The 13,456-nt window shown below is 36.5% G+C and overlaps 2 protein-coding genes across 3 annotated transcripts in view; one reads left to right on the forward strand and one right to left on the reverse strand.

Annotated features, from left to right (window-relative positions):
- LOC139756544 (sodium-dependent phosphate transport protein 2B-like) overlaps nt 1–10,672 on the forward strand; it is a 56,133-nt gene extending 45,461 nt beyond the window's left edge. Inside the window, exons 5-12 of the mRNA XM_071676108.1 lie at nt 349–434; nt 1,905–2,010; nt 2,759–2,874; nt 3,175–3,475; nt 7,082–7,234; nt 7,513–7,637; nt 7,827–8,016; nt 8,276–10,672. Coding sequence (XP_071532209.1) covers nt 349–434; nt 1,905–2,010; nt 2,759–2,874; nt 3,175–3,475; nt 7,082–7,234; nt 7,513–7,637; nt 7,827–8,016; nt 8,276–8,574 — 1,376 coding nt within the window. The 3' untranslated portion in view covers nt 8,575–10,672. The remainder of the gene's footprint in view (nt 1–348; nt 435–1,904; nt 2,011–2,758; nt 2,875–3,174; nt 3,476–7,081; nt 7,235–7,512; nt 7,638–7,826; nt 8,017–8,275) is intronic.
- Nucleotides 1–13,456, reverse strand: part of LOC139756545 (ras-related protein Rab-24-like) — a 369,051-nt gene that overhangs the window by 352,323 nt on the left and 3,272 nt on the right. The gene's annotated exons all lie outside the window — the stretch shown is intronic.

A 13,456-nucleotide genomic window follows, 5' to 3' on the forward strand; every position in this document is an offset into this window, starting at 1 on the left:
ACATGTAAATACATACACATCCACACACGCAAATATACATATATATATATATACATCTCAATGCATACATATATATACACACACAGACATATACATATATACACATGTACATAATTCACACTGTCGGTCTTTATTCATTCCCATCGCCACCCTGCCACACATGAAATAACAACCCCCTCCCCCCTCATGTGCACAAGGTAGCACTAGGAAAAGACAACAAAGGCCACATTCCTTCACATTCAGTCTCTAGCTGTCATGTATAATGAGTGGATGGGCCATTTCTTGTCTGTCTCCATGTGAGGAGATACATATATATGCATAGATTACAAGGATTTTCGTCTTTTGCAGTACTGGGAGTGCACACAGCTGTCCCGATGATCATGGGTTCTAACATTGGTACTTCAGTCACGAACACTATTGTTTCTCTCACACAGGTTAGTGGTGATGGAATTTTGTCAATCATTGCAAAGTATGCTATACAGACTATAAAATATTAATGCCATTAATAATGCAAAGTGTTATGTACTTGTATGATTACACAACTTATTTGTGCTTATGGGGAAGGGGTTTTACACAAAGTGTAATATACTTGTGTGATTGCAGAACTTATTTGTGCATATGGGGACGGATTTACTTTTAAGAAGCCATTTCTCTCAACCTACTGGTGTAATGTGTGAATATAGTACCTATTTGTGCAAATGGGAAAGTTTTACAATAATGGACTAATGGACCTCCTTTTCTTATCTTACCGTCATAATCTATTTTATCTTTTTCATGTTCTGCATCACCAACTATTCTATATGTTAGAATTTTGTCTCCCCCTTTCCTCCTTTCTTCCAATTTGGTTAATTCCACAGCTACCATCCTTTCCCCATAGTTCACCCATCTCCTTTAAATCTGATACGATCTTTGTTGCCTGCCTTTGGACCTTCACTAACAGAACATGTCTACCAAAGTAGTGTGACCACACTCATCCCACATACTAGATCTATGCTAGGAACAGTTTTCTACACATCTTCACAGTGTATCTAAAGGCAATTTTGATGTAACTTTTTGTAATCTGCTTCCTTAACAATCCCCTATATGTGATATCAGGAGTGAGCTTGATTAAACTATCAATTCTAATTCATTTTCAGGTGTTGTATTCTGTAAGATAGCGGTCATTTGTCTGTTTTCCCTCTGTCTATACCTAATCCCCTTATATGTGTGTGTGTGATTACTACTTGCATGTTAAAGGGAGAGAGTTTTACACTTGAGTTTCCCCATCCCTTACCCTTGTATGTATGTACCATGTATGTATACACACACACACACCTCAGCCTAAGTCAGGCATTGTATGTGATTACTATTTGGTTGTTACAGATTAAGTTTTACACTTGTGTTGCCCTAATACTCTCTCTCCTCTTATTCCTACCTTCAAATGTGTGTGATTACTATTTGTCTGTTGTGAGGATAGAGTCTGAAGCTCATGTTGCCCAGTCTTTTAACCTTGTGCACATGCATCAAGTCTTTACTCCTAGGCAAGAATGCACACACACACACATCTAAGCCTATGCTTGGTACCCACCCATTTTATTGACCAGCCCCAAGGAGAGGATGAACAGCTGGATGAACCAGCTGCCACTATTTGGAATTAAACCTGTGCAGGTTTTATTCCAGGCAGCCTGTGCATACATGGTGCATGCGTGTGTGTGTGTCTTTTGAGTACATATATTCTTTATGCTTTCCAGGCATTTTGTAAGCTCCTGGCTAGCTGGACAAAACATTCCCATCTGTACTGCCATCTTAACATATTACAATTATAATCATAAATGTATCAACTTACAAACTGTATTCATTGTGTCATACATCTTCAACATCAGACGTAAGGATAATACAGTAAATGTGCTGTTCAAAATCTTCAGGTAGGCGATCGCAATGAGTTTAGACGTGCGTTTGCCGGAGCCACTGTTCATGACATGTTCAACTGGCTATCTGTCATCACACTTCTCATCATTGAAGTCAGCACAGGTAAATTAACACATATATAAGGAATATTAAATGAGCAGCATAACCAGATAAGAGATATTCTGGCAATTAAGTATAACATAAACAGTAATGTGCATGTACATCTAACAACTTGATGAAGTTGGAAACACTTTTGCTGAACATCAACCTAATTGGGAATCATGGTATGCTAGTGTAAGTCATGGCATACAAGTTATATATATCTTTTTATGAATTTCATAAAGACATCATGAGGTCTGTGATCATAAATTTTCATGAATTAGAAAACATGAATTATGAAAAATCCCAAATATTGAAATACTTGGCAATGTACAGGAACTCAAAATTTTTCAGTATTTCAGCATATATCTTGCCCAGGACAGTGAATTTGTGATTGTCCTCTATTCTGTTTCTTAGGGTGTTCAGTCATACACTTTTTTGTTTCTAACAGCACAAAAAATGTTTTAAATTTTTCCAAACACTTAACTTGCAATTTGTTTTCAAGCCAATACTCTGGCCTTTGTCCCTTTCCATTATATCACTGAAAAACAAATACCCTGAACTGCTTTTGTGTTAACTGGATTATTAAGTGATAATAAGTTATACCCAACTGTAGTATATTGCCATATCAGGAAGTCAATAAAAATACATGATAAACAACAGTACAGGAGTACATTTATAACTGATGTTCCTCGAATCTCAGTGTTCAAACTAGCACTGTATACAAATATATGATGTGAATGAAATATTGTACTTCTCTATTTTTTATCAGGATTGCTGGAAAAGTTGACCAGTGCCATGGTTGCTGATCTTGCTTGGGTCAAAGGTGGTGGAAAGATAAAGATGCTCAAGGTCATCACTGATCCCTTCACTAAGTTTGTCATACAGGTTAGTCTTCAACAAAAAATAATTCATGGAGTTCACATTGTACAGATGTTCAGCATTTGTTATGTTGGTATACTTTTGAGCGCTGTTGTTAACAAAGGGAAGAAACCTTTTTCGCAAAATAATGACTTTATGCATATCATGGCAGTTTCCACACTAAGGTACACTTTCATGTTGTGATGATCGACTTAAAATGGTATAAATGACTTTTTGTCATTATGACATGCACTGCATAACATATACCATTTCAATATTATATATCAATGGATTTATAATAAATGCTAAAAACATTTTATACAACAGCTGGACAAACAAGTATTAACAGACTGGAGTACTGGCCAAGGGAGCAAGGTAAATGAAACTTCTCTCATCAAGAAATACTGTAAGAAGGAATGTATGGAACTGAGCACCACTGCTACATCTATCATCACTACAGAGACTGCTAAATGTACCAAAGTGGGTGTACCCAATTCTTGCCACTTCCTCTTCTACCAGACCTCCCTTACTGACTCCCAAGTGGGCATCATCCTCCTCATTGGTTCTCTGGTGATCCTTTGCTCAGCACTTATCGCCATTGTCAAGATTCTCAACTCCATGATGAAAGGTATAAATCTTAGTTGCATCAGTCTTGCCAAATCTTTATAAACTGCCTTCACAGCAATGTTAAAACAAACTGCTGTTATCTCAACATAACAAAATAAATACAAACTTTCTACAATGGCACTACTCACAAAGTACTCAGATGTACACCAATAACCCATGGTAATTTGATATTAACTGCAGTATTTTCTTCACCTTCAGTATTACATGCAGAGGGAGGGATCTTTATACTTGTAGGGCCTTGCCTCTTGACCTTACATTTTATGGTTATGGTTTCCTCTCTTATTCCTATATCTTCCTAAATGGCCAATTTTAGTGCTTCCATCTCCTCTGATGCCTTTCTTGTGTTCCTTGATAAAATCCTCCATTGCTGTACTAGAATATTATCATGCTGGGCTTGTCTTACTACCTCTTGCACTCTCCTGACTGTCTTCATTATTAAGTGAATATCTCCTCTGATTCATCTCTTTTCTCTAGAAAATTATATACTACCAAAACCATTACCAAATCTTTTCTTGTTGTTGCTTTTCCCATTATTTACTATGAAAGTGGTTAACTGTCTATCAATATTTCATGAAACTTGAAGGTATTTCTTAACAGAGAGTATAAACCCCTTACTTCTATTCTTTCTTTGCTATGTATGTCTTCTTTTTGCTTTCTTAATTACCATGTATCTTTTATGAGATTACACATGAATCTATCTCCTATTTAAGTTTTGTACATGTCTCTTCAATACTTAAGCTTTCCTATTTCTGCTAAAGCCTTTGTTGCCCACTTCTGGACCTTTTGAATCAGACAGATCAGTGTCCCAAGTTTGGTGACCGGACTGATGCTGCTTATTCTAGTTTGGGTCCAGCATTTTTTTCATTTTACCACACTTCATCACCACTTCACCCTCTCATTTACTAACCTCCCATACAAACGACCATGTACACTCAACTGACTTATACCTCTGTAGTCTGAACTTTTACCTTTATCCCCCTTGCCTTATTATACAATGACATAATACATGCAATCCATTAATCCTCAGGCACCTCACCAAGATACATACATACACTGAAAATCCAAACTAATGAATCAGCAACACACTCATCCTCTTTCTTAATAAATTCAACAGCAATACCATCCACTCTAGCTAGCCTTGCCACATTTCATCTTACATAAGCCTTTCACCACCATGTCTCTCTTAACCAAACCACCACTTTCCATGACTCTCTCACTTTGCACACCATCTCGATCCAAACACCCTAGATCTGCAAATTTATCATCAATCACGTTCAACAGTCCTTCAAATTACTCCATCTTCTCACTTCATCAATACAAGTTACCACTTCCCCTTCTGCCCCCTTCACCAATGTCCCTATTTCTTCTCATATTTTTCACACATTATTAACCTCCTTCCAAAACATCTTATTTTCCAAGAAGTCTACTCATATTCATTCACACCAACTCTCATTTGCCCTCTTTTTCAACCCCTTCACATTCCTCCTGATCTCATGCTACTTTCTTATGCATCTCCCAATCCCTTGCACTCTTTCCCTGTAAGTATGCCTCTCTTACCTCTTTCACTAGCAACTTTACTTCATCATCCCACCACACACACACGTTCTAATCAGTACACCTCCTGCATGCCACATGAATCTCTCACACATAATAGCACTGCTTTCCTAACCAGCTCCATTCTTCTAAAGGCTTCACATCAGTGTATCCCAAGGTATTTCATATCTGTCTATCTCATTGGAACTTTCTAGCCTTCTAAAGCAAATTTTGTAAACAAGTCATTTGCTCTTTGTATGTCACTCTGCACTAGTGCTACTATTGAATTCTTTATTTAGCCCTTTGCCAAATATTTTTTTATATAGTGACAAACATGGCACAGACATATATCTCAGATATATCTGAGATATAAATATATTATATATGAATATATAAATATATAGATATCTCTCTTTCTTTTTTCTTTCATACTATTCGCCATTTCCCGCATTAGCGAGGTAGCGTTAAGAACAGAGGACTGGGCCTTTGAGGGAATATCCTCACCTGGCCCCCTTCTCTGTTCCTTCTTTTGGAAAATTAAAAGAAAATGAGAGGGGAGGATTTCCAGCCCCCCGCTCCCTTCCCTTTTAGTCGCCTTCTACGACACGCAGGGAATACGTGGGAAGTATTCTTTCTCCCCTATCCCCAGGGATAAAATATATAAATATATTATATATCCCTGGGGATAGGGGAGAAAGAATACTTCCCACGTATTTCCTGCGTGTCGTAGAAGGCGACTAAAAGGGGAGGGAGCGGGTGGCTGGAAATCCTCCCCTTTCTTGTTTTTTTTTTTTTAATTTTCCAAAAGAAGCAACAGAGAAGGGGGTCAGGTGAGGATATTCCCTCTAAGGCCCAGTTCTCTGTTCTTAACGTTACCTCGCTAACACGGGAAATGGCAAATAGTATGAAAAAAAAAAAATATATATTTCTATATATATATTTTTTTTTTTTTTTTTAATTTTCCAAAAGAGGGAACAGAGAACGAGGCCAGGTGAGGATATTCCCTCAGAGGCCCAGTCCTCTGTTCTTAACGCTACCTTGCTAACACGGGAAATGGCGAATAGTATAAAAAAGAAAAAAAATATATATATCCCTGGGGATAGGGGAGAAAGAATACTTCCCCCGTATTCCCTACGTGTCATAGAAGGCAACTAAAAGGGGAGGGATCGGGGGGCTGGAAATCCTCATGTTTTTAATTTTCTAAAAGAAGGAACAAAGAAGGGGGCCAAGTGAGGATATTCCCTCAAAGGCTCAGTTCTTAACACTACCTCACTAATGTGGAAATGGCGAATAGTTTGGAGAGAATGAGTGAGGAAAGATTGACAAAGAGGATATATGTGTCAGAGGTGGAGGGAACAAGAAGTGGGAGACCAAATTGGAGAAGGAAGAATGGATAAATATGTACGTGTATATATATATATATATATATATATATATATATATATATATATATATTATCCCTGGGGATAGGGGAGAAAGAAAACTTCCCACGTATTCCCTGCGTGTCGTAGAAGGCGACTAAAAGGGGAGGGAGCGGGTGGCTGGAAATCCTCCCCTCTCGATTTTTTTTAATTTTCCAAAAGAAAGAACAGAGAAGGGGGCCAGGTGAGGATATTCCCTCAAAGGCCCAGTCCTCTGTTCTTAACGCTACCTCGCTAATGCGGGAAATGGCGAATAGTATGAAAGAAAGATATATATATATATTCTTTTCTTTCTTTCATACTATTCGCCATTTCCCACATTAGCGAGGTAGCGTTAAGAACAGAGGGCTAGGCCTTTAAGGGAATATCCTCACCCGGCCCCCCTCTCGTGTGTATGTATACGTTGAAATGTATAGGTATGTAAGTGTGTGTGTGTGGGTGTGTATATATATACATGTGCATGTGGGTGGGTTGGGCCATTCTTTCTTCTGTTTCCTTGCGCTACCTCGCTAACGCAGGAGACAGTGATATATGTATATATTCTTTCTTCAATTCTTGTTGATTTAAGAATTTTTCATATATCTGTATCCTTTATATGATGCCTGAAATAGATATGTAACTTGTATCTAATGCACAGTCCTTTCATCCAACAGGCAAAATGGCTGTAGTCATCAAGAAGACAATCAATGCAAATATTCCTTACGTACCCTGGCTTACTGGATACATTGCTATACTTGTTGGAGCTGTAATGACCTTTGTTGTCCAGTCATCATCCATCTTCACTTCTACACTCACACCTCTTATTGGTCAGTTTGATATACCTGATTACTACATAGGGACTTATTACATTCATATATATATGTATCTTATAAACACCTTTAACTTATTTCTCAAAAAGGACTGATACAAATATGACTGGTAACTGACACTATACCATTTAAACTGCCTTCCTATTTTAATACTAAAACAGGTTATATATAAAATTTTGATGAGTGTGGAAATACAAATTCAATCCATATCATCAGAGAAATAATTCCATTCAAGTAAATTCTGAGTTACTGAATGATAAACTTGTATGCAACAGGTATTGGAGTGATTACAGTGGAGCGGTCGTATCCACTCACTCTTGGCAGCAACATTGGTACCACAACCACAGCTCTCCTTGCCTCCATGGCTGGCGAGGGTGAAGGGCTGGTTTATGCCATACAGGTTAGTTTTCTCCCTCAAGATCAAATAACATGCCCTATATATATACAAAGAGGTTCAACACCTACTGGATGAAGTAACCATGTTTTTTGAGTTTCCAAGTCTTGTCCTTTGTCCCAATTAAATATATGCTATAGTTATAATAATGTAAAAAGAAAACATGCACTTGTTAACATTTCCATCACTCTTTAGATTGCTCTGGTTCATCTTTTCTTCAACATCTTTGGGATACTGCTCTTCTACCCGATACCATTCATGAGATTCCCCATTGGTCTGGCCAAGAAGCTAGGCAATACCACTGCCAAGTACCGTTGGTTTGCTATCTTATATCTCATCATTATGTTCTTCCTTTTGCCTGGATTTGTCTTCCTCCTGTCTATGGGTTAGTGATGCATCGTATGTTTCAAATTGTTTTCTTGATTGTTTCATAATGCAGTATAAGTTTACATTTGCCAACCATTTTTCATGTTATAAATACATAAACAAAAATTTTAACTAAAGAAAATGTGTAATTTTACTGCAAATAAAAAATTACTTCTAATAGATATGAAAAATGTTTCTACAAAACATATTCACTGCCTTTGCAATGTTCCAATTTTCACCTGAGAAAGATGGATTTTTAATTTTCCTCTCATTTTCAGGTGGAACTTTAGCACTTTGTATACTTGGTATTCCTATTGTGCTACTCCTGATATTTGTGGTCATCATCAATGTTCTTCAAAGCAAGAAGCCGAGTATCTTGCCACGTTTCTTGCATACCTGGGATTGGCTGCCCAAGCCTCTGCATTCCCTTCAGCCCTATGATGCCTGCTGTCTCTCATTACCATGCTGCAAGTCTTGTCGTGATGCAGAACAAGACAATAATGAGCTGCAGAAAGTTGAAGTGACCAAAGATGGAGTAGAAAATCAGGCTTATGAAGGCTCTGATACTAAGTTCTAAGTTTCATTGGTGCACACAGTATTTCATACTACTAAGAAAATTCAAATTCAAGCTCACTTATCACGTATTGTTCCTCATCACTATCTATCTTGTTCATATCTAAATTAATGGCCTTGAACAACAATTTTCAGAATTTGTTTATCTAATCTACACCTTTGTTGAAATCATGACATATCGATCTTACTATTTAGCATTTCAACATTTTACTGGTACAATTCCTATTCATAAAGAAGTCTGAATAATCACACTATCCTTCTTGTACTAAATTTGCACTGTTAGTTTTCTTTACTCATTTTTCAGTATCATACCCGAGGATTGATCCATTCCTTTCAAAAAATTCTTCCACTTGACTGTTCATGTCATTTCAAATATTTGGAAATAACTGTAATTTTTTGGTCTTTCATTAGTTATTAGTCATGTGCAATTTCTATTCACCGTGTTTTGTGGAAAGTCAAGGTTGTCCAAATCTAGTATATAAGAAAATGTTTATTATTTATTGTTTTTACCATTGGAGCCAATTCACTTTTCATGTCATTTATTTTCACTAAAATTCACACCCAATATTATCATTATCACTCACTTTCATTATCATGTTTAGCATAATGGAGCTACATTTATAGACTACTTTATACATATTTCTTTTACTTATGGCTGAGTGCTTGATTTATATATGTGAGAAGTATAAAGCTTTGCCACACAATCAGAGCAGTAAATCACAGCATTCAGCTCTAACTGAAATGTGTCTGATTTTGAACCATAACATCAGTTTGCATTTTGTGTACCTTGCTTTCTGATGGTAAAAAAGTAAAATGTAAGTTAATTTCTCACATTCAGAAAGGATACTGTTAAACAGTCTGAAATGGCATCCTTATCTTGAGGAAATTATTAAAGACTTGGGTACCTGAATGAAAGTCAATGTCTGACATAGAATACCCTAATATGTGGGGGTGAAGCATGTGATATCTGCAGCAGGGTCTAAGGCTGAGTACAGTCAGCCTACATGCATTTCATCTTCCTAAATGTTAGTAACTAAGACTGAGGTTTCATCCATATTCATTATTTGCAAATGCAGGGAATGAAAGTTGAATACTGATAATGTATTCAAATTATTTGGACTGTATTGCCTATAAAACAGAAGCACATCAAATTAGATTGAGAAGGCATTCATGTGACTGGTCTGACACTTGCTGCTCTTCTTTTAATCTGTCATGCTTAATGGGTATAACCACAGATAAGCAACTGTATGTAAGCAGGTACATGCTTACGGGACAGATTGAATATCATTTGAGGCCTCAATCAGTCATGACTGATTGGCTACAGTTCCTATAATACACTTAAATCAATAAAAAGAATTTAGCTTCTTGCTGCTCAACAGTATGCCCTACTTTTTGGAGGTGTCACTATTAACCAAAATCACTGTCATGTCACATGCAATGACCAAAGTGATTCAAATAGAAATGATGTTTGGTACAATTGTTTTTTGGCTAGTGAATCCAGTTTCTTTAATCAGCTATACTAAAAGAGATTTACGAGAAGTGCGTCTCCTTTTAAGTGTGTCTGAAGATCTGACTTAATTTCAGCTTAACAGACCAGCTGGTTGAAGGAGCATTTTGGCTGCAGTAAGTTTTTCTACGTTGATATCACTGTATCCAATCAGCCTAACAGATTACTAAAGCTCAGGAGGGGCAATCTGTTTACCATGTTCTTCGTCAGTATGGTGTTTCACAACTGAGGTTCAGTGTTGAATAACAAACAAGACTTTTTTTCCTTTCATGTCCCCAGAGACTTGTTCTGAGGCAATTCCTGCTTTGAACTTATGATCAAAAGTTTATTCAACTTTCTCAAGAATATGATATTTACTTTTTTCTCTATTCATTGTCTAGTCTTAATGCCTGAATTACTAACAGGACAAGTCAATGCAGGAGATGACTCCAGCACTACAGGATGTAATTATTTGCATGTAATAAATGTCATGAGGCATTTGAATTCTGACTTAACTGTATATTTGTAGATATTTGCAGTAGTTAATGTAAATATTAGCCAAAACTATTATCTGAAAAAACAATAATTTATATATCAAATAAAATTTTTTTTAGTGCATCTCCCTTTAATTACCTACTAAAACCAAATCGTACATAAGAGAGATAAAAAAGTCTAAATAAAAATATATTACCCTCTTTACACTCCTTCAATCATTCTTCATCCTTATTCTGTTTCTTCTGATTCTTGTGATCAATGATACTGATACTAGTTAATAATGATCCTAGTATTTTTTGCTGAATGTATAGCTTCTCTTGTAAGATTTTCTCCATGTTCATTTTCAAGATGTCTTCCTTTTGCTTCACTCCATACACTGCATGCCAACGATACTGCCTGTTCTAGTCTATCAACCTCAGAAAATTTCTTGTTACATTCAAATTTTTGTTGGCTTTTGAGCTACACTAACTTCATCTCAGTTCTTCTTAACTTATGCCAGTTAATTACTGCAAAGCTAAGTTTCATTTGGTCAAATTTCACAAGACTAGTAGTTAGATTTTATGTTTTCTGCTGGCCACCCCTATCAATTTTCACACATTTATATCCTCATAATCAGTTACCTTCATGTTTTTACAATGTGTTCCCTCTTCTTTCATGTGAACTCTTGATGTCTTCAATCCATCTCAATCTGGGGCATCCTAAAGGATATTTTCCTTCAGGGATCCAGTTCAAAAACTTTTTAGCATTACTTGTGTCTTTCATTGTCATGTCTTACCACCTTAGCTTGTTTCGTGAAGTTTTCTCATGTAAATGTATTGTTTAAATGTTCTCTAATCATACTTTCTGTTCTGTCCAGTCTTTAATCATATTAGTCTAAGCACTTTCATCTTGGCAGCCTGGATCTGTCAGTGATCTTGTTTTGTTTGTAATACACTGTTTATGACCCATATATCTAATTGGGCCTTAAATAGAGTATATATCATGCTTTTGCATTTTGATGATAATTTTCACCTTTCAGAGTAGCGTATATCACACTAAAGTTTGCACTGTATTTAATAATGTTGGTTTATTTTCCATTTGTAGACTTTCATCATTAAGCATTACTCTCAAATATTTAAAAGCACTCACATGATGCAGTTGGTGATCTTTCTAATAAATGTTACACTTTTTATGCTTGTCTGCCATTTTGTGCATTAGCAAAGTAGCACATGGCAATACTATGCTTGAAAAAGGCAAGGGCATGCCAAGATTTACAGGACTAGCATTGTACCAAGATTTAAAAGGCTGTGGCTGTTTAAATGGTGCACTGCTAATGCTTTCTTAATATTCCCAATTTTTCTTTTGGGTAGACTATATTTTCTGCTTTTTTTTCTTTATGCAGATAGATGACCATTTATGGTGCATAATAATTCAAACTATACCAAGGTCCTTCCACAGAACAAGTGCACACTGAGTATGAAACAAAAGCTAGATTAAATCAAGAAAAAATATAAAGAAAAATCCCTAAAAAATAAGGAGTCTAGGGTGGTGAAAGCAATACACATATAAACCTAAAGTGATATGTCTTAATGTATTGCTACTTCATTTTCTCATGTTATAATTCTTAGATCATCTGAGATTATGGCCTTTAATGTAAGGGATACCAACCAAATACTGAAATTACCTACACTATGACATTTGTAAATAGATGAAGAAAAAAATGTTTTGTTAAAAAGTCAAATCTACCACAATGAAACAAGGCAGCAAACAACCAAAGGCTGAAAAATTAATAATCTAATGAACTGAAAAGTCATGCCTGGAAGAAGGAATGTTCAATCCTCACATACAGAGGTTCATACAAATAGTGGACTTGTGATTGATGCAACACCTGCATCTTCTAATTCACTCCTCTGAGTTATCGGAGGTATAAATGGTGAACCTGTGACTGATGCAACACTTGCATTTTTCAATTTACACCTTTAAGTTTTTGAAGGCAAATTTGAAAATTTTCAAGTCCAACAATGCAAAGTGACATGAAAAACAACTGATGTCAATGTAAGCAAGAAGATTTACACTAACTTAAGGGTCAAATAAAATCAAGCAACTGTACAATTTCATTTAAGATACGAACTCTGACTACAATCTCTCACAAAGCAAATCTCTGAATTCATATGAGATCTAGTAAGATAACCTACCATGATATACCAATCCACTGGAAGTCAACAGGTGATCTGGGCTGTTCATGAACACATTCTATCGCTTACCACCTGAGAATTTCACAGGTTCCTTGAGGATGAGGGCCCAAGAGCTGCGATATTATCTAAACTGCTCCAAGACCCCTTTCTGAATGGAATCCTGGTGTTAATCCAGGACCCCTTTTCATGGAGCTCTGAAAGCTCCAATGCTATGCATAGACAGGATGGATTCCTTTGAAGTTCTTTGATGAAAATGTACCCTACATAATACAACCTTGCCAAAGGTGACTTTTCACTCATGATGTAACCTCAAGCAGGTTTAGTCAGCAATATCTTGGGCTAAAGTGCTTCTGGCATATACTGAATCATAGTGCTGGCACCTGGAAATTTCATTCATATATCTATAATTACCCCATGACTTCTAAGAGACCTGATATTACTCATGATGTTTCCAATGGCTCCTGTACCCTAAGCTGTACTATTTCCAGCTGCAGGAAAATATGGACTCTTTTGAAGTGATAAGTTGTCTGAGATGACTGTTCTACCTAAAGGTGACTCTTCATTTGTGATGTAGTCCCATGTAGACAGATTGTGACATCACTAGCACCTATTACCACAGCAATGAGGCAGGCAGGGAAGAAGTGTCTGTAAAGCAGTTTAGGGCACAAACTACAAGGTCACTTATACAAATATGATTATATGCTAATTGCGAGAAACTATGCAAATTATGC

Source organism: Panulirus ornatus, chromosome 22, assembly GCF_036320965.1.
Source record: "Panulirus ornatus isolate Po-2019 chromosome 22, ASM3632096v1, whole genome shotgun sequence".
In the NCBI taxonomy this organism is placed as follows: Eukaryota; Metazoa; Arthropoda; class Malacostraca; order Decapoda; family Palinuridae; genus Panulirus; species Panulirus ornatus.